The sequence below is a fragment of the Agelaius tricolor genome, unplaced genomic scaffold (assembly GCF_023055355.1).
Source record: "Agelaius tricolor isolate 1412-34295 unplaced genomic scaffold, bAgeTri1.0.p SCAF_26, whole genome shotgun sequence".
Taxonomy (NCBI): Eukaryota; Metazoa; Chordata; class Aves; order Passeriformes; family Icteridae; genus Agelaius; species Agelaius tricolor.
The window spans coordinates 7,562,135-7,583,764 of NW_027269286.1; the positions used below are offsets into that span (position 1 = coordinate 7,562,135).

The window sequence follows — 21,630 nt, forward strand, 5'->3', positions numbered from 1 at the left end:
AGATGTACTTTCTTAGAAAATATTCTAGAATGTGCACTTCATCTTTGATAGCCCTGTGTGTTTCTTCAGATTTCCTAGCTAGCTACTGTAAGTACCTTTAAGCATGCCAAGGAAAGTATTTCTAAATATAATGCTTTTAATGGTTCTTGTATACATGAAGTACAGATCTTGACAAATTTGTTAGAGTGGGGGTTTTTGTTGGTTTGGGTTTTTTTACTGTCTTGATGAAAGAGTGTAAGGAGTTCTGCTGTTCTAACTCTACATATGTTCAATGACATTCAAGCAGGGAGTATTTGCCTTAGAGGCAATAAGCTATTACCAGGAGTCATTTTAAAATCTCACATTTTATGTCTTCTACTTCAAGAGGATGAAAGGAGATAAAAGACAGAAAAAGGGACATCTGTATTTACTTGCTCTGCAACTGATTCACATGGGAAGGGTCAGCCTGACCTAAAGGTTTTGATTGCTTATGGAGGCTATAAATACTTTCTCTTAACATTTCCTACAGCATCTCATTGAGAAGTTTTATATTCTTGAAATTTGTAAGTCTTATCAATCATTTTGATACCATAAAGCAGAAAATCTTAATGGAAGGAAGCTCCAATTAGATTCATTAATGACAGAAATTAAGAAAAATATGTGCTTATGAATTACTCAAAAAGATGGCTGCTTTCTCTTGCATACTTCCTGATATTAGCAGCTGACCAGGAGTTGACCAGCTCTCTCATTGCATTCATTGTGGGGTTATGGAAACAGGTAATATGGCACAGGCTCAGCACAGCCTCTCCCTAGGACTGCACTTACGAAACATTTTACTGCTTTTCTGTGTTAAGGAAGAACTTCCGTCCACCAGGATTTCCCTGTCCCTCCTTTCCTACAAGAGTAAGTTTCAGCAGAGAAATTCCAAATTTTGTTTACCCTCCTGGTATGGTTGTCTCCATTTTCTTCACCCAGGACACCAGCTACATGTTACAGAATAAACAACAGCTTTATTTTGTCTAATATCAAAGAACTTTTAAGAGTTCTTATAGAAATTAAACATGTACTGGTTATACAGGCAGTAACTAAGAAACTGACTGTAAGAAAATTTGATGTTCTCCAAGCTAATGTAACAACTATTTGTGTTGCTCCTAAATTAATGAACTCTGGAATGCCTCATTATTTTATGAACCTTTCTGTTACTGCTTTTGCTATCTCTCCTGTGAGTGATGTGGAAAGAATTTTCCAGTGGTTCTACACAAAAATCTGAAGTTAAATTTGGTAGACTAAATTAGTATTTCATTAAATCAGGGAAATAATTTTCATGGAAACTGATAATCATGGAATGTGCTGAGTTGGAAGGGAGCCACTAGGATCCTCCAAGTCCAGCTGCTGGCCCTACTCAGGACCAAGAGTCGCACCATGTGCCCGAGAGCATTGTCCAAACACTTCTGGGACTTGGACACACTGCGACCACTTCATGGGGAAACTGTTCCAGTGCCCAACCACCCTCTGGGTGAAGAACCTTTTTCTAATATCCAAACTAAACCTCCCCTGACACAACTTCAGGCCATTCCCTGGGGTCACTGGTCAGCACAGAGAAGAGTTCAGTGCATGCTCCTCTGCTTCCCCTCACAAGGATATCTTGCTTTATTATTCTTTATTGTATATTTATGTTTCATTATATCTTGCTTTTTTAATTCTCTTATGATATCTTGCTTTGACTTTCACAGTCTCTAAAACCAAGAAGATTCCACAGAAAGAAGGAAAAAAAAACTTTAGAGGAGACTCAGGCAAGAAAATATGCCCTGTTAAGACTGTAAAATCCTTCTTAGCACTGATGAGAGCAATAGAGAAGTATAAAACTGTAAGCTCCCAGCTCTCCTGTATAAAAATGTCAGAAGAAAGTATCATGGACTCTAAATAGTTGTCTCCTTTGATATGACCAAAGAAAAAGAGATTAATTTTACTTCTCTTATCATCAAATTGCTAACTAATTGTACACAAATAATGATTTTGCTGGCGTAAGATGTTCTTTGTCTGTCATATAAACATTTACGTTTGCATCTATTTGGAATTAAGCCATACTCTCAAGCTGTTTTTTATGTTTCAATTAGAATGATTTCTCCTCCTTGCAATTACTATTTTTGTGATGACTATGTATACAGAACTACAGCATTTATCCTTCTGTTTTCAGTTCAAGCTTGATTTGTTGTTCCAGTTTGGGGATTTTGGAAGGATTTTTTTTATTTGGGTTTTTTTGGTTTTGTGAGGATTTTGGGAATTGTGAAGAGACTTTTGATAGAAAGCTTCCTAAAAGCCTAGGTTCTGACTAGGAAGATGTAAACTTTAGTGACACAACTTTTATGGTAGTTTCTGGTGGTATAAATTAGGTGCCAAATGTGGAGAGGCATGTGGATTAATATATATGCATTGAGTTTTTTGTTGCATATGTTGCTATCTGATCTTAGCTTTCATCAAAATTTTAAAAAATACACTGCTATGCTTAATACAAAAGCATAAAAAATAAAATAAATATTTAAATGAGTTTATTCTCATTTACTAATTTAGGCAGCTAAAAACAACTGGAAAAATATTGGGAAGAACAGTATTTCCCAAGACCTGGGAAAACTGTCACCACTGTTCTGTTGGTGTTGGATTTGCTTTGTCACATAGCCCAAAAGATCTACTGGTATCATGAAATCTCTGAAATTACCATCTGCCATCATGAATTGTGCTCTTAATTGCTCTGATAGCAAACAAAAACCTCTCTGTCTTAACGAGGCCTTTACAAAAAATTAATTGCAGAACATCTGTGTTCGATGAACCATGTTTGTTAGGTTCAGGAAGGCATGAAGTTCATTTTTGTATATCAAAACCTTTTCTTTAAAGTTTGGTGTACATTGTGCTCCTTGATTTTTTGAGATATTCAAAATCTGGACGCTGGACACTGTCTTGAGTATCTTGACTCTACGTGGCCCTCTTTAGCAGAGGGGTTGGAGTAAATGGCTTCCAGAGGTGCCTTTCAACCTCAACCATTCTGATTCTGTGGTTTAGCAATTTCTGCAAAGTAGCAGCTGGATGACCCCTAGCTCTTGTTCTAGGTGTGTTGTAGTAATGTTGTAGTCTTCCAAAAAAAAAAAAAAGTTAAAATTAGTTTATCTTATCTTTATAAAATTTTATAATCCAGCAGTGGTTGTTGCATGGGAGGAAGCCATTTGCACTGTCCTTAGCTGATGCTCAGATGTGTTAGTATGAACAGTAGTTAAAGTTGTGAGAATTAAGAAACAGCTTCAGACTCAATATTGTTTTCAGAACAGTGTATTAATGAGATTAAATTTGATAACTTCTAGATTATTTATTTATTGTTATGATACACATGTAAATGAGTGGTTGTTAAGCAGAAGTTTCTCCGTTATGTTTCCAGCTTCATGCTGTGTCAGTGACAGATTAGTTGTAGCAAATGCAAAATTTGGAGCTCACAGTCTCCTCTGCCACCTATCACAGAAATTCCTCTATACAATTGAAAATGATCAGGAGTAAAGAGTACTGATACTTTTCTGTTCTGATGGGAACTTGAGAACTAGTGGGAGAACTGGATCCCTCCTCTGAGCTACTAAAGATGTGGCCACTGAAGCCATGATAAGTAAAGTTAGTCAACTTCAACTCTAATGTTTTCAGTGTATAGATCTGCGTAAGAACATCACCATCACTTACAGAAATAGAAGCTTTTGATGTGTAGACTGCAGTGTAATCTACATCAATAATTTATTGATGGCTATGAATGGATTTTCTGCTGCTCAAAACCTCAGTGAATCTGCACATGCAAAATGATTAGTTTCATTCCATTGTTCTCATTCTGTGTATCAAGCAAATAATCTTCTAGGAAATTAGTTTATTGTGAAAAAAGATAATATGAATCTTCATAGAGTCATATGACAAAAAGAGGGAATGTTTTTTAGTGTGTGAGGGTTGTTCTCTATGAAGTCAAAAATGTTAGAACGGCTTGTAAATATGATGTGATACCTTTTCTTGAAATAGAGAACGCAGGAAGTTTTCTTCTTCAGCTTTTGATAAAACAGGTTTACCCCTAAATTAGCCATGTTAAGTCTTAGTTCTCCATTTGATATCTTTTTCTTACAAGTTGAGATAACTTATTTTTCTAAGCATTTACATATACACTGCAGCAATTTATCATTGTTGTAAATGTGATGTTTGACACTGTCAATGGAATACTAACTGCTTTGAAATTCTTTTTTGTATCTGATGATCTTACTATTCTCTTTCAAGATATTACCCTACCGTGTTCTATGTGTCCCAATGCATTTCCTTACAAAGAATTTGCTTAAAACATCTTGATTTGATATCACATCTCCTGTCAGAGTTACTATATTTATTCTAGTGACTGATGATTGAAAAGTGTGATACAGGGTTGATTTTAAAAATCTACTACATTTTGTGTTGTGCCTTTTCTAGTTCCCTAATAAATTACAGTAATCTGATGATCTTTTTTCCAAAACTTACCTGAGTTTGCATACGTTATCCTTTTCAAAAGAAACGTAATTTTGCTGTGATCTTTAACAATCCAATTAATGGGGAGTTTGAGGTAGGAAAATGAGCTTATGGTGTCCCTACAAGCAATACTTATTACAAACTGTGCATTAATCTTTAGATCTTAATTTTCTTTCCCTCTTTTTCAGCACATGTAATAAGTATAAAATCCAATTATCTGTTTCCCTTACTGAGATAATTTAAAACTACCCTTTCAGCTTTATTGACTTCAGATTTTTAAAATTCTAATTTTAAAAAGCGTTTCAGAAGAAACAGCTTCCTTTGTCCAAGATACAGGTGGATACTAGAATTATATTGTACTTGTTCTCAGAATTGCATTTGATTATCATCTCTTGAAAGAATATAGGACCACATGAAATAACTTAAATGCTGATGTAGCTCTGCAGGTCTGTTTCTAAACATGAACAATTACAGAAAAGCCATCTCCGTAGTGGGCTGTTGAAGGAAGTGTTCTATAGCTGCACTGGTTTATTTCAGTTGAGCACAGCAAAGGGAGGGGAGATGTTGTGGTTTTGGTTTTTGGCAGCCACAAAACAAAAGTCTAGGTAATTTTTCCTCATGACTCATGAGTCATTAATGTTTAGATTATTTTCTTTTAACATTGTACTTAATATTGTGTGCTTTATTCTTTATGTAGGTCATGTTAGGAAACAAGTAATAAGATGATACATTTTTGTCATGAAGATTTATGTTGTGAAGCCCTGAGTGCAATCACTATATTATAGGTGTCTTTATAGTTTTTACTTGTTTTTTGCCTGTTTTCTTAAATACATTTTCAGCCAATACAGAGTTGCAATGCAAAGCTTCCAAGATTTCATGCCAGTCAATGGTCCCTGTTTCCAATGTTAGGTTTTCATAAGCTGGCTGACTAGCTCTGTTATTGTCAGATTCCAGGTGTTAGAAAGCTACTTCGTTTTTCTTTTTTTGTAGGAATTGAATTCAGCTTTAATATCCTGCTGCATGGCTGTTACAGAGAAATAGCTCAGGTTAGAAGACCCTGTTGTTTCATTTTCCTCTAAAGTTGAAGTAAGAGTTTCTCACTGTTTACTCAATTAAATGTATTCTTACAAGCAATAAGGGAAGCTGCAGGGTGTCGTATTTCCCCATTTATGGATTTTACAATTAGGGTGAGTGAATTTTGTATCTTGTTTTGGCAGATGGATCACATACAAGTAATTGTGTAACTTCAGATTTAAGCATATACCATGAATTAAACATAATTCCCTTTGACCTTTCTTCTGCCACCTGCAGTCATACTGAGTAATGAGTACCTTTATAGTCAAAATAATTTCTTGCATTTTAAACAAACTTATGTCCTGCTGAGTAGCTAGCAGCTACTGAGTAGCTAGCAGTAACAGCCTAGCAGGAAAAACAAAAAAAAGGGGAATTTAATTATCAGTTCCTACAGATAAGTCAAAAAGCCTTTACAGGGTCATTTTTACAGAGCGATGAGACATCTGGTTGGCTTTTCAGATATTTCAGAATTTCCTAAACATAGCAGTCAGGTCATGCAATGCAATGGCTCTGTGATGGGTTGACTAAAGAAATTAATTTGTAAATGTCAAAATCATGCAGATTGATTCTTTGTGTTGGGATTGCCTGCTCTTCATCAGGATAATCCATGAGTGGATTAACTGACCAATTAACAGCTTCAAATGGCCTTTGGACTAATTATTTTTCAAGTACTCTTTCAAATTAGGTCACGGCAGATGGGTATATTCATGTCTGATTGACATGTAGAAATATGTGTCTATGTACACAGGTATTTAATAAAAAATGCCTCACAGAAATGAAGAAGAATTTCTAGAGCATACACACTACATCTCTGGTTTTTCCTTTTAACTACCGTGAAGTTTTGTGTGGTGAATCAGGAGGCCAAACCTGAGCTTGGTTTATATAACCTTGTTACCATTAGCAGGGACCCCTAGAACACAAGGTTGCCTTGCAGAAATAGTCTCTTACCCTTTTAGCCTCAGTGTAAGTACACACAGTAGCCAGGACTGTATTCATCTGCACTTGTCAAGATGGAGTAATTCCAGGGAATGTGAGTGTTTTTGATGTCAGCTGGGGCCTGACACTGTGTCCTGTATTAGGGCACAAGCCTTCTTGGGGACTCAAATCTTCAATTAAAGCATGGAGCACCTTTTGTTAAACTGGAGGATAACAACTAACTCTCTGAGGTTGATGGAAATTTCTCCTGACACAGTTCATAGTTGTTCTCCAGAAGGAAGGCGTTGCTGTCAGTGAAACAGAAACTGTTACAGCAGTATGTTTGAGTCAGTCTGCAGACCTCAGAAATAGCTGCCTTTAGGGTAAATAATGAAGCAGTAACAAAAAATAAATAAAAGACAGCAATAGGAGCTAATAAAAAACATGAGAAGAATTCTCAGAAGTCCTACTGTGAATTGAGTGGTCATGTCAGAGGAGTTGCTATATTTCAGTAGTAAATATTTCTTCTCTTTTTTTCTTTTTTTTTTTTTTATTTAAATTGAGCACTTGTGAGAAGGGCTTCCTTGATAAAAGTAAAAGTACATTCTTAGGAAAGATAGTAGTGAGCTTTTCCTATTTTTCTTTTACAATCAGATGAAGATAAAATCAGTTCAGTTGAGTAAGATGACAGTATGTCAGATAGTTTTTCTCCCTCTACATTCCTACAGTCTTGCTTCTTTGTGTCAGACCTATTTTCATTGCTGAATGTGATAAAATTGGGAGGTTTTGGTATTCATGTCTTTGTTAGAGCCTGTTAGTTATTATTAAGGTGCTATTGTTACTAAGTGAAAGTGAACTGGAGTTTTTAGTTCCTTTCCTGTGGGAATTTTGAGTGCCAGATATATTTTGCATTTAGGAAATGCTGCTTGCTATGTTGTTCAAAAACATTTCAGACTTAGCGTGTTTTTATTTTTTCTATATTTCAGTGCCTTTACATTTACATAATTCATTAAAAAGTAGAAATTTAAGAAAAAACCCTAAGGAGACAGTTTCTTTTTAGCCATTCTTTACTGTGTTTGGGTCATGGTAGGTTTCTGAAGAACAGAAATTAATGATATATAAGTGTATAGTATATGATTCTGAAACGAAAATTGTGGGAACTCAGCACATCCCCCCGGATGTCCAGAGTTGCCGAGAACCCCGTCGGGGGCTCTGAGACCCTGGCATGCTGCCCAGAACACCTGGTGGCTTGATTTTGATCCTTCCAGCGAATTGCCAGCTTGGCATGGGGATGTGAAAGCCACACAGGTTTGAATGGTGTTCAAGGTGTTCACAGGGTGAAAATATAGATTTTTGGTATAAGGGTTATGGGGACAAGATGGAGGAATCAGGGCATGTGTAATCATTCTTCTTGTTCTCCATTTTCTGCTGTGATGTTGGCACTTGGGGATTGGTTTAGAATGGAGATGCACTGTCTAACATAGGTGATAGGTATTGGGAATTAAAAGTAAATATGTTATACGTAGTTTGTAGTATAAAAAGACGACACCGCCTCAGGGGCAGTGGAGAGTGCTTGTGGCTGCTGTGCTGAGCGGACCTCGGCTGGGCAGAAAGAAAACTTTGTAGATAAGAAATAATAAACAGCCTGAAGGCTGAAAAAGTGAAGAGTCCAGACTCATTCTTCAGAGCGCGGGCTGCCACAGAACCTCCCACGCATCTTGGGGCAGAGAACAGACAGCCGACCCAAGAGAAAATAATACTGATCTGTCACAACCCTTGTAAAATCATTCATACATGTCTGAATGTAATAGCCTAAGCAAATAATGGAGTTTCACGTACACTTAAATTATCAAGCCAATGGAATTAATATTTGACTTGCATTTAACTTCTGTAATACGCTGCAAATCCCCCAGTGTATTTCCTTAAATACTAAGGCCAACTATCAACAAAGCAGAAGAAAGATAAAATAAGAAACAAATTAGAAGACAGATTCGGGATGTCAATTTTTATTTTAGTTTGATACCTTCTGTATTTTTTTTGATTGTGCTACTTTTGTAATAGCACTTAAATGAACAGTAAACTCTTGTAGTGTTTATTTTCCCCAAAAATATGTCAATTCTGTCTTCTCTGAAGAATGATATCAACCTAAGGATTTGTGTGGGCTGCTCTTTATTATGGAATACTAAGCACAATTTAGTATTCCGTATTAGGGGGTTGTAAGTAATCTCTGCAGAGCCAGAGGATGAACTCGCTCAGCAAAAGTACGGTACTATTTCATGTTACAGTAGAAAATCATCTGACATTTTTGTCTTTTCTTGTGTCATCGCCTGTGTGACAGCGCATCACTAGAGATATTCATTTCCTGATGTGTTTTGTTCACTTTATTGTTTTTCATTCATTATCTCCTAAGTGCAAATTTATGATCTGTAAATCATCCTGTAATTTATCTTTCTTTATGTTATTTTTGGCCTACCCGCGGGTCCTCTCATTTTCTCACCTTTTTATTACTTTAAAGAGATCACAGCTCAAATTTGACAAATTCTTCCCCTTTTTACCTTGTATTAATTCCTCAGAACATTTTTCCTTGAGTTATTTCTGACTAATTAGTACCTGTGACTGTGACCTTCAAATACTCTAGCATTTGGTTTATGCATTTTAAAATTCTTCTGCGTCTGCAACTATATAGGCTTGAACCAGAAATGTTAACTCATAGTGGAGGTAGGCTGATACATACAATATGAGAATTTAGTCCCTAAATAATGTGAGTTCAAGAAACAAAAATCATTGGCTTTTGTTATTTTTGGATCCCTTATTGATTTTCTGCCCAGCATATAAATTGCTTAGACACACAGGATGACAATAGAAGCTTTGTTTTTGTGTCCACAGTAGGATTTCTAAGATAATAGATTAGTGCTACTGCTTATTTTAATGATTTAATAAATTATATGTTGCAAGTGAATACAATATCAATGTAACTATTTGGGGAAGGGTTGCCTACTTGTGACAGGGTTAATTGAATATGAATGTGATCCCATCTTTGTAACCTTTCCCTTTCTGGATTAAAGTTCAGATCAAGTAGCTAAACATTTGAAGTCTCTCTTTCTGCCCTCTGCTTTATTTCTGTGCATGGAAACTATGGGATAAATCAATTGTGGGCTTAAAACTAAACATGAAATTATTAGTGATTTGGTACAGAAATCCTGCTGACAGCAGTTTCAAATACAGGAAATGTGCAAGTTATCCTCTCAGTTTAAAACTGTGTTTGGAAGCTGGCCACTTAATAGTGTGCTGCTAACAATACTGTTTGATTTCCTGTACCCATGGAGCTTATCAAAATTGTTGGTTTTTACAAGGTGTTGCAAAATTAAAGATAGAACTAAGTGGATATTTGAAAGAGTGAGTCAGCTAGGCTTAAGCAAACAGTTTTGTTACACAGCACAGCTGTGAAAGGTCCGAGATTTTTGTTGTATCAAATGTTACATACAGCGCAAAGGTTACCAACCTTACGAATGGATCAGGATGTGGATCTCAAGCAGTGTTAAGAGAGGTTTTCCTGATGGGTTTTGTCCTGTGATCAGCCCATCATCCTTTTGACACGGACTAATCCAAATTTTGAAATACGGGAGGAAAGGGATGGCAAAGCCAGCTTGCCCTCCCTTGAAAAGCATGGGGGTCATGGGGACATTCTGTCATGACCCAGGTCTGGATTATTCTCTAGCTCATTGGTCCATCTGAACCCCACAGTGGGTTCAGAAATGGGGTTGGTTATACAGATCATGACAAAGGTCTGGGCAAGTACTTTATACAATCAATTAAACTTTCCCTGGGTTATGGACATAATTTATGTAGGCAAATCCATTGTGGTGATGTCTGTTGCTTCACCTTTCTGAATTGCAACTATTTTTTTATTTATCTGTGCGTTCAGTGGTGGTTAAAATAGATTAAATAGTGAAGATTAAGCAATATTCTCATTACAGATTTTAATTAGCACTATTTTAAATTTGAAGGAAAGGTAATTTAGCAATTTAAAGACAAATCAAATTTCAGAAAGAAACTGCTACTGAAGCATCTGTCCCATCTAAGAGCTTATACCAGTCATGATATAAAATGTAGCAAGCCAGTAGGGCTTAGAACTAAAAATAATTGATTTTAAGAATTCCACACAATAGGTTGTTTTGTTTGTTTGTTTGTAGGTTTTTTGCATGATGATATGTGGAGAAGAACAGCTAAAACAGTAACAATTCCTGTTTGTCACATAAAAGACAGTTTCAGCATACTTAACTAGAAATAATAGCATCACTAATGTGTCTGCATACAAAAAAAAATTCTGGTTCTCTTCTCAGGGGTTTTGTTTTCAGGGTTTATGAGTAATGGAGAACTACTGTGAAAGTCCTGGCAGAGGCAGGGATCATCACATTTGACTACTAAGTGGGCACACTGTTGTTCTCAGTTATTCAAGTAGTCTAAAAAAAATTTTATTTTTCCTCTTAGAAAGAGACTATTCAATTTTTCATTTATTCATTTTATATTTTATTGTAACTAAAATTCCTGTATTTTTAATTAATACCGTCTGTTTTTCCACATTTCAGGGATACCACTGTACAAAGCCTTACCCTACAACCTTCTGTAAAGGATGGTCTTATTATATATGAAGATTCGCCACTGGTCAGTAGAAGCATTTGAATTTTATATTTGGAAATTTTTTTGATTTAAACTGTTGGTAATTTGATTTTTCATGGCCCAGTGAGTGAGTATAGTAATAAACATTTTAATAATTTTTATTGGGTCACATTGGTCACATTTGCTGTGACAAATGTGAATAAGATGATGATCTTGGGAGACCCCCCATACAAAATGAGTATGGAAAATAATTTAGTATTAACCTGACACATTTTAACTGGTAGACTGGTATTTGCCTCCTTCTCCTTTGTAGCACCTCACACCTACATGCTAAGTTGGGCTCCAAACGGCTCTTACAGCCATTCTTCAGTTCTTTCAGCTACATCTTGAAAGTCTAGATGCAAACTGGCTTTACACGTCTCTGTCTGCACTCCAAGTCATTCAGTCAGGCTCCTTACTTCCCTCGCTTTCCATCCCTATCCAGGAGAAATGGAAACACCCACCTTTCTTGTCTCACCTGCCTCCTCTTCCTTCTATTGTGGTTTGGTCACAGCTTGTCCCTGTTCTGAGTTCCTTTCTAGTCTCAGTGCCACTGCGGCTCACTGAGAAATCAGTAATGCAGCTCCTTGCAGGGTTTTGGCCAGGAGTGATGTTATGATTCCTTTCTCTTCTAGGTAAAAGCAGTGAGGTTCGGCCATATTTTGGTAATTGATGAAGCGGACAAAGCACCAACAAATGTTACCTGTATCTTAAAAACTTTAGTAGAAAGTGGGGAAATGGTTTTGTCAGACGGAAGGCGAATTGTTGCCAGTAAGTAAAGCAAAAGTGTTTTCATCATTTACAGTAAAATGTAACATGTTGCTGGTTTTCAGTTGCCCAGTAGCAACACAGACCATTCCAAATGGATAAATAGTTTGTTGCTAAGAAGTTAACAATTAAAGAATTTACAGTAATTTTCTCTACTACTTTTGCAATAGTCACTAAGGTTTTTTTTTAAAATTAGCATTCTTGTGAATTTTGCTGAAGAATTAAAAAGAACCTTAACCCAGAAAGTGTAACTTCACCTCTCTGCTTCTCATTCACCATAAGAAATAAAGATCTAGTTGAGAAAATTATGATCTTGGTTATGCCCATCTGGACATTTGGGGTATCATTGGATCAGGTCTAGAAGGAAGATATATATCTAGGGTCAAATAGTTAAGGGTTTTATCTAATCAAATATTGCATATGCCTCCTTGATTATATGCTTACTTCATTATTTAAATATATTCTGCAGGATGAGGCTATCTGTAATTTGATGGAATTTAATTCATCTGAGTTCCATGAAATAAATATTTTTCATTATTTTTCAAAAAAAGGCTATGTTTGAAGGTATCTCTTGATGCTACTTGATGCTAAACTTTATATAATTAGTTTCATTTTAACAATATGGGGAATAATGTTTGAGTGTAGCAGTCATTTAATACTCACATGGCACACTTGAGTTTTGCTTGTCATTATGAACTTTAGGGGGGCTTATTCTAAAATATTTTCTAGCCAGTCCTAATTATTGCTGTAGTTTTTTTTAGAGGCAGTTAAAGGATTCCCAAACACCATGTGCCACTGGAATCATGCTGAAAGGGAACAAGGTTCTGAATGGGGCCAGTCTGAGTAGTTTTGGAGAACCAGAGCCTTCACATGTGTTAAATAATGTATCTCTGTGTTCTCACAAATTTTGTAGTAACCAGAAGGAATTTCGATCCTGTCTTCCCAGATCAAATAGTGCCAGACCTATATAAAATCACATTTTATTCACCATTGGCTTCACCATTTTAGTGAAATTAAATATAAAGAAAACAGGTAGTCTGCACCCCAAGAACAGTGGATGCATTTTTATGTTTTTTCAATTAAACTCTTTGGTTAAATTTTTGTGAAACAAACTATGAAACTTCAAAATGAATGCTAGAAAACTCAGTCGAATGATGTGTAAGAAGCTATTGAGCCCTTTTTTTTTGTAACTGTTCTTCTAATTCTAAGAGGAATGTAATTAAATTAGAAGAATTTTTCTTCTAATTCTAAGAATTCTTCACCTAATCTAATTATGTTCGTTCATTCAGTATTGCGAAGCTTAAATATGCAAGTAATAAATTTTATTTCTTTTCCAGATCATGCTCATGTAGAAGGGAGAGAAAATGTAATAGTTATTCATCCTGATTTTAGAATGATAGTTCTGGCAAATAGGCCTGGGTTTCCTTTCTTGGGTAATGACTTTTTTGGCACATTAGGTAAGTGATTCATATTAATTTATGATCTTTAATAGACTTGCCGAATAGAATATCTGTCTTAATCAATTAGATTTCATGAGGAGATGGGACCTTTTGCATATTGATTGATACTTTGTGTCATGTGAGACATTAAGACTATAATGTAAATTTATGTATCTTAATAAAAGTACCCAAACTTGCCCTGAATGGAAAAGCTGTATGTGATCATCTGTATTAAACCTATTTTGTTTTATGGGATCTGGATGGACAAGATTATGGAAATCTTTGTTAATGAGTGTATAGAGTATACAAATACTGCAAACAAATTAACTGTAAGCTTGACATCTGACAGCTCTCTCAACTGCTCACTATTTTTTTTTTCCCATATCAAACAAGCCACAGCTTGGGTACTGTCCTGTTTGGTACAAGAGATGGTAGCATGATGGATGGTCCTTTCCTTTTCTTTGCTTTCAGTAGTAAAAGCTACTGTATGTTTTGCTGCTAGCACTGTGCTACCCACTTCTCAATCTTGCTTCTCCATGTATATGGTCTTAGTAAAATATGTACATTTGACTAGATACTGAATTTATCTCAGTATCAGGTAAAGCTGTCCAAATTTCACACCAACGATGTTCATATCAACAGAAGCCTTAGTTTAGAAAGCTCTTGGTAGGTCTCAGAAAATTCTGTGTGTCAGCAAAGATTCCCTAGAGCTTCATCTCACAGCAAAAAACACGAAGTTAAGTTGAACAGGGGCAAGTGGTGAAGAATTCTTTGGCCTGTATAGCCCACTGTTAGTCTAAGTGGGCCTCTGGCAAGATTTTGGCATTGTTGCTACATGATGGCTGTGAACTGAATACCCTCCAGACTCCACTGACTGTATTATCTGTGTTAGTTTGGCCATTCATATGCAGGAACCTTAATTTATGTGGTTTTGCCTGTTAACTTTGGCCATAACGCTTAACCTGTAAGAAATATACTCAAAACATACTCAAAAAAGCTGTTGCAAACCCAATTCCATGTTACTTAGTAGTTCTTTATTTTTCAGGTGAGGTTCCCTCTGAATGGACATTCTCTGTCTGAAACTCATTGACTCTGAATTTCACAAAGCTATATTGCCCCAAAAGAATTTATTGTTGTGTTTATTTTTCATAGCCTAGTTTCCTTCCTTACACAGACCCTTTAAACAAAACCAATCATTCCAATGTTACTGCTCTTGATCTACATGGCAGAGGTGTGGTTGAGTCTTTGGGGTTCTATATTGATATTATTTTTTCAACTTAGGGTTTCTTCTGCTTTTAGTTCATCCTCTTTCTGCAGGATCTGATCGTATTTCTGCAAAGTTTTGTACAACAGTTTAGAGACTTTTTGTGAATAAACTCAATTTATAGATTATATGTTTGGTATCAATATAATGCCAATGTATGGAAATCTTGCCTAATTTCTTACCATACTTCAAGACAGGCAGGGAGAAAAGAAAAGATAAATTCAGTATTTCCTCTAGACCTTTTAAGTGGGTTTGCATTAGGGCCTTCCTGCATTTCAAGATTTCCCTGAACTCTGTGTTTTGAAGTTGTTCAAAAATAGGTTCAATTCAACCAGTTATGTTATCTTAAATTCTTTTTTCTCTTATTTTTTCCTGCATGTTGTCATTATAGTACAAGAGTTCAATTGTCATTACATCGCAAAGGTTCCGTATTGCTAGAGTTTTGTACGTCCTTGATGTTTCTTATCGGCAGCTCCTCTAGGCACTGACTCTTCCTTGTCCTCACGGTAGCCAACTGACTCCAGTTCCCCCTCAACCAACCAGCCCACTCTTTTATAACACTCTTCTTATTGGCTACAGCTGTGGCCTGTTAAAATCAGGCCTGCACCTAATCTTTAATAATTAAGCCAGCTGTAACTCTTTAGGGGGTACAATTACTTTCCACACTACCCTCATTTACTTATATTCTATTCCCCTACACCTGCATTCATTTGACTTTTGTTTCTTCTTGAGGTTGATTTCTCCCTCATGAAATCAACTTCATTAAAATGACAGGTGAGATTTCTATGTTTCCAGAAACCTCAGTGTTCCTCATAGCTTGTACTTCACACTTTTCACAGTTTTAGCAACTTGGTACTCAGCATTCTTTTGAGTCATATCTTTTCTATTAAAGGTCCAGTATTAAACTTAAAGGGGCTGTTGGAATGCTATTTCTTTATAAATTATCTAACTTTGTGCTTTTTCTTTTTTCTTTGTAGGGGACATCTTTAGTTGCCATGCTGTTGATAATCCCAAACCACAGTCAGAACTGGCAATGCTTAAACAATATGGTCCCGATGTTCCAGAGGCAATTCTGCAGAAACTGGTAGCTGCTTTTGGAGAGCTCAGGAGCTTAGCTGACCAAGGAACAATTAACTACCCCTATTCAACTAGAGAAGTTGTGAACATTGTAAAACATTTACAGGTACAGTACATCACATTCAATTGAAAGCTTGAGTTCATCAATACTAATTTTTTAATGCCTGAAGGTTTCAGAAAGAAGATGCTATTATTGTTCATGCATTTTTATTTAATTCTTGTGAAACACTTTACATTTTGAAAGAAGCATTATATTAAAGATGCTCAGATATCCTCAGTCAGAGGATAAGGATAAGACAGATATACACGGGCAGATATTTTTTCTGCATATTTATTTATCAATAGAAAAAAAAACTGTAAATCTGTTTTTCTACTGTGTGAGAAAAAGGTTGCATACTGTGAATACTGTGTGCAATGTTCATACTGTTCATACCTCATTATAAAACTCCATATTCAACATACAATACTTCCAGAACAGTGCAACTGTTCATTTTATTCTGCTATAAAATTTGTGCATTTAATCCTTTCCAGTGAAAAAAACAAATTCCTGCTGCCTAACAATAATATATCTGTAGTGGATTTTTTTTCTAAGGAAAATGCTACATGCATAACAACTCAGCAAGGGAATATGTAGGATTCGTGATTACTTCCTACACACATTTAAATGCAAAATTTTGAATTCTGATTTAATGATGATCTGTTTTTTAAATATTACAGTAAAGTCTGACTTCTGTCTTTATAAAGTGGAGGATTTTTTTTGCCTGAAGTACTTGAAATATAAAGTGTCTTAATGCTCTTTGAAATAGCAGTGCTTTTATTTTGTTCAGTTTATAATTCTAAAATTGGTCACTTGTTAATTTATAGGCCGTTTCTTGAATAATTCAGTCCTATATGTTTTTTAAAAATAGTGGAAATGAATGTAATTGATACAAATAGAATATGATTTCTCACAAATTTGGATCTACTGCTCCTGTGTTTTGTACTGCATAGTATAACAGGATTGCATGATAGTTTTGTGTTTGTGGTCATGTACACATTCAGATCCTGCAGGATGGAATTACTACTTTTAAAAATCTTCATCTAGATTTCTGGGGAGTATAGATTTTTATGCTCTGTGGTCTCTAGAGTGTGAGAAGATCTCAAGACAAACTAGTGCTCCTATGTTATCAATAATAGAAAGAAAAAATAATGCTCTGTAACTTTGTGCTCAGGGTTAAGAAGATTCAGACCTAAAGGCTGAGGAATCCAGATAAACACATAAGCAGAGCAGTCTATTAGGATCCATTACCAGCTGATAATATTTGTTTACCAAGCTGATAGAACATGTACATGCTGATCTCTAAACACAGTTACATTCAAAATGACAGTGGAAAAATTACAGACTTGAGGAATAATTGCTGTGCTGCTGAGAAGCTATTTTTTAGGGTGTTTGTTAAATTAACTCGTTTTTGTCTTCATACCCTTCTGCTCTTCCTACCTTCCTTCCTAGCTTCTTTCCTGCATCAGCTGTCTCCAAGTAACCTGAAGTTGTACTGATTTCTGTTAGTGATCAGTGCAGAAACATAAGACTTAATTATTGTTTTATTTGAGTGTGAACAGTATCTAATTGGAGATTGAAAGAGCTGTATTACTAATTGTCTTAAGGGCTCTTACTGTCTGCTTGTGTCTCCCTCACTTAAGCAGATTAGTACGGTCACTTCAACCTGGACATTGGGTGCAGTTCAGTGGGGAAGTTTCCCATCTGCTAAGCTTTCACCTGTTTCGAAGTGTAAATATCCAAATAGCTCTCCACCATGCATCTTTGACTTGTTTTGTTACATTTATTTTCAAGATCCCAGTGTCCTAGCAAGAGTAGAACATTTTCTTTACTGTAACTTGGTTTTCAAGCTGAATAATAAAAAAACTGTGAGTAGCCAAATGTAAACAATGAATATAAACATAATGGTTATTCCAAAGTAAGAAACTTTTAGGTCTTCAGTTAGAGAAGAAAGAGGAAGGAGGGAAATGAGTCAATAAAATTGCTGGTCCTTAGGAAGGAAGGAGGGAAGTTAGTCATGTTGTTAAACAATTTCCCTTACAGCAGTTCCACAGCCCTGCTCTCTTTGTACTATTGTGCTGATTTCTTTCACATAATTTTGGAATTTTTTGCTTGTGTAAAAAAAGGTTGGATGTTTTGGATGAAAAAAGTGCTTTTGATTACTGTTGTCTGAGAGCACATCTGATCATCAGGACTAGTCAGTTAAAAATATACTGATTGCTAGGGTATCAGCATATGCTATGGTATCAGCAAATTGATGGGCTAATCTCTTAACTGACTAATTGTGATCTTCAGCATTTAGTATACACATAGAGAGTACAGTTATAAGATTATCCTCCCCTAAAGACTATGCTAGTAGGGAACATGTAGTAATTTAGTTTTAGCTTAAACATTGTGTTCAGACCTAGGTTGCCTCTATATTAACTTTTTTCTTAGGGAAAGGTTTTTTTGGTGGTGCTTGAGACACCAAACTATTTTGAAGACCCAAAACTGCAGGCATATGGAGAGTTGTCTAATGCAGGTACCTAACTTGATTGCTGCAACTTTTTCTCCTTTTGGAATTTGGGTCTTGCAGCTCTAGTTGGCAGGTGACCTGATACAGCCTTTTTGTCTTGCTCATCCCCAGTTTTCAGACTGTCAAAAGTCTTTATGTTAAGAGTGCCTTCTGGGTAAGCTCAGAAACTCTGCCCTTGCTCTGTTGGGTTACCATAAGGTGCCTGTAACCAGGGTATGTCTGTGACTGCTTCTCTGTAATCTGATATGCTGTTTTTCATGAGACCTTGGTAGATGTTAAACAGGAAAGCCAGATTAGTCTAGATAAAATGGCAATAGCTTTTTTACTAACTCTTCTTTAGTTTCAGAAAGCTGAGATTTTTTCTTCTGTCATCTTTCTTGTTTATATCTGAGATTGCTTCCTAATAGTAGGCACTAGTATAACAGTTTTCAAGCAGTAAATGCCTAAGAAACCTTCTGCCCCCAAAAGCCTACTCATCATCAGGTTTTAAGGCCTATTCAGTAAGCTTTTGTGGTAAGATTTTTTTAATGTTCAAACTAATCTCAAAAGGAAACTAGGCTTATCAAAAACCAGTTTATATCCCCTTCTCACTTTGCTGCCTAATAACCTTTTACCCTTTTGGCCAGTCACAATGGATCTCAGTTATCAATTTTCAAAGATAATTAGGTTTCTGCTGGTTTAATCAAAATCAGTGGCTATATGACAGAGAGGAACTGATTGAAATTGCAGGGGGAGAATTCAGCTGTTTCATTTGGCAGTAGATGATGCCCACTAGTTAATCCATTACTGGTTAATCCATTAGCATGCCTGTCACTCAGGATGAGCCATAGACATGGTGCTTCTGGCCCTGCTGAAGGACAGCTGAGGAGGCACAGAGAGAGCTGGCAACATGCAGTAAAAGGGTGTAAGGGTGGGTGAAGGGAGAAACCAAGAGCACAAGGGAATGAAAACAAAGCTGAAGGCACCAAGATACATCAGGAAGTGAGCGTTAGTGAGAACACAAGGCAGAAGTCTAAAACAAAAAGTCTGGGCTCATTACAGACTGAGCACCAGATAATTTTATCACTTTCATTTCAGACAGTGGTAGAAGTACAGTAAACTTCTATGGGTATAGCATATTTGGATTAAGATTCTTGATTTCTACTGGAAATCACAATTTTGCTCATAGATTTTACACAAGCTGTAGCAGTACATACCCTCATGGAATGTTAGATCCAAAAATATATGGCTTTTTCACCACGTCAAATTCTCTATCAAATAAAGCACACAATATATAAATAAAAATATACAATTGTTGAAAGCAAAAAACTATGTTACTTACTATTTTAAGGAATAGCCAAGAATCTAAGTTCTGAAAATAATCTAAGGTACATACAGAAGTGTTAGTTGTAAGGGGAAGAATCAGTGAATGACAGTCAGACAGACTGAAAAGAGGTCAATATTTTCTCTAGTAATCTCATTTTAAAAATCAATAGAAACCAAATGATTTTTTTTTTTATGTTCAGTTTAAGCCCCAAACAGTCAACCTTTTTTTTTGGGTTTTCCTGTCTTTTTCTTTTTTTTCCCCTTTAAATGAGCTGTCATTTCCTTTCTTCAGTAAGCAGTTGTCCAAGCAATTATTAAAGAGGGATTGGATCTGTTCTGTTTCATCTGAAACATGAAAGTTGTGATTTTTTTTTTAAATTACTGAAGTAGAGGACTTTTGTACAAGTGTCTTGTGTTCCCAGAATCCATCTGTTGCACCTCAGGAAATGTTTTATGATGTCCTGCTGACACAAGAGGCATGGAACTGTTGATGCAATTCACTGTAGAAAAGTGTATTGATGACAGAAGTTATACCGTGATTCAGAAAACTGCAGACATGTTTGGAGACTTCTAGAGAAAACTGGATATTATTTGAAGTACTTGACCAAGGTTTCTGCAGTACCTAATGCAGGGAGGTGAAAGCGTAGTTCATGAGTAAATTAGATAGCTTGGTGCCGGTGTGTTGGTTGTGCTTTCACTGAGAAGAACAGAGAAAACACAGTATTCATAATATAAATTTTGTTTCAGGATTATTCTCTACTTCTTACTGGTCAATTAAGCCAAGGTGCAATTAAAATGTAGAAGTTAGCACTTTCACTAATAACATTGTCATGAACTTTTCAATTCACCTCATGTGTGAAATGTTTATACACTTAGTGTTTAGTTAGAGCAGATGATGGGAGAATGGGTTTAGTACCTCTTTCATTGTACTTGTTACTTTGTTAGAACTGGGTGTTGTAACAAGGATGGCTCAGGCTGAAGAACAATTTTATGTTATCCCATAATAACTTGTATTTCGCTAAGCTGTAATGATGCAGAACTTCTAATAGGTCCCTCATAGACAGATTTAAAAAGCAGAACATAGTTTAATATGCTTTTATAGCAACACTAGTATTAAAATACTCTATGCCGTGTACGCCACAGATAAAAAAAGATTTGTACAAGCTTAATTTAGCAGCGGTATTCTAGTATATCAGAGTGACTAGCTAATTTTAGTATTGCTTGTGTCACAGGTATTTTATTACTGAGATCAGATATTTATAAAGTCAGGAAAATATTAAACTCCTAATGCTGATATTTAATTAAGAGTATAGGTCAAAGCATTTCTGAAATTCTTCTGTTTTCTTCAGTTTTAATTTTTAAGTCAGGATTCAAATATCTGTATTTTTAATACATTTATAAACTTCTCTGACACCTAAGTCCGCTTTTCAAGTTCTCCGTACCAGCCTAGCTCACTAATGGAGAAAAAACAATTAAGACTACAACTTCCTAAAACATCTCTCCACAAGTTTATGTTCATCACTGTCAATATGCCATATCGAGATGGAAGTGTCTAGGTCGTTGTCTGAAAAATCTAGTATTTGAATGAAAGGCCTATGGAGAAAAAGTGAGACATTTTTAAATAGAAAGATTCTCACTCCAATCTCTTGCCAAAAAAAAGGATAAAATAAATCAGGCAGTAAATTTCCAGGATATACAGCAAGTTGATAGTTCTTTTTTAAATTTTTTTTTTTTTGTTTGCTCCATTTACATCTGTGGTGGGCTAACCCTGGCTGAATGCCATGCCCACCAAATATATTCTCTCACTTCCCTCCTCCGCTGGGAAGAGTAAATATAATGAAATGCCTATAGAACAAGATAAAGGCAGGGAGAGATCACTTACCAATTACTGTCACAGGCAAAACAGACTTGACTTGAAGAAATTAGTTTAATTTATAGCAAATCAAATCAGAGTAGGAAGATGAGAAATAAACACAGATCTTAAAACACCTTCCCCCTACTCCTCCTTTATTCCCAAGTTCAACTTTACTCCTGCCTTTCTCTACCCCCTCCCCTTCAGCAGCACAAGAGGACAGGGAAAGGGAGC

At 35.9% G+C, this 21,630-nt stretch overlaps 1 protein-coding gene across 2 annotated transcripts in view; it reads left to right on the forward strand.

Moving 5' to 3' along the window:
• The window catches only part of VWA8 (von Willebrand factor A domain containing 8), a 183,239-nt gene that overhangs the window by 87,814 nt on the left and 73,795 nt on the right, over window positions 1-21,630 (forward strand). For both annotated transcript variants that reach the window (XM_071448324.1, XM_071448325.1), the window contains 4 exons: window positions 11,070-11,145; window positions 11,775-11,910; window positions 13,245-13,364; window positions 15,588-15,793. In XM_071448324.1, coding sequence (XP_071304425.1) covers window positions 11,070-11,145; window positions 11,775-11,910; window positions 13,245-13,364; window positions 15,588-15,793 — 538 coding nt within the window. The remainder of the gene's footprint in view (window positions 1-11,069; window positions 11,146-11,774; window positions 11,911-13,244; window positions 13,365-15,587; window positions 15,794-21,630) is intronic.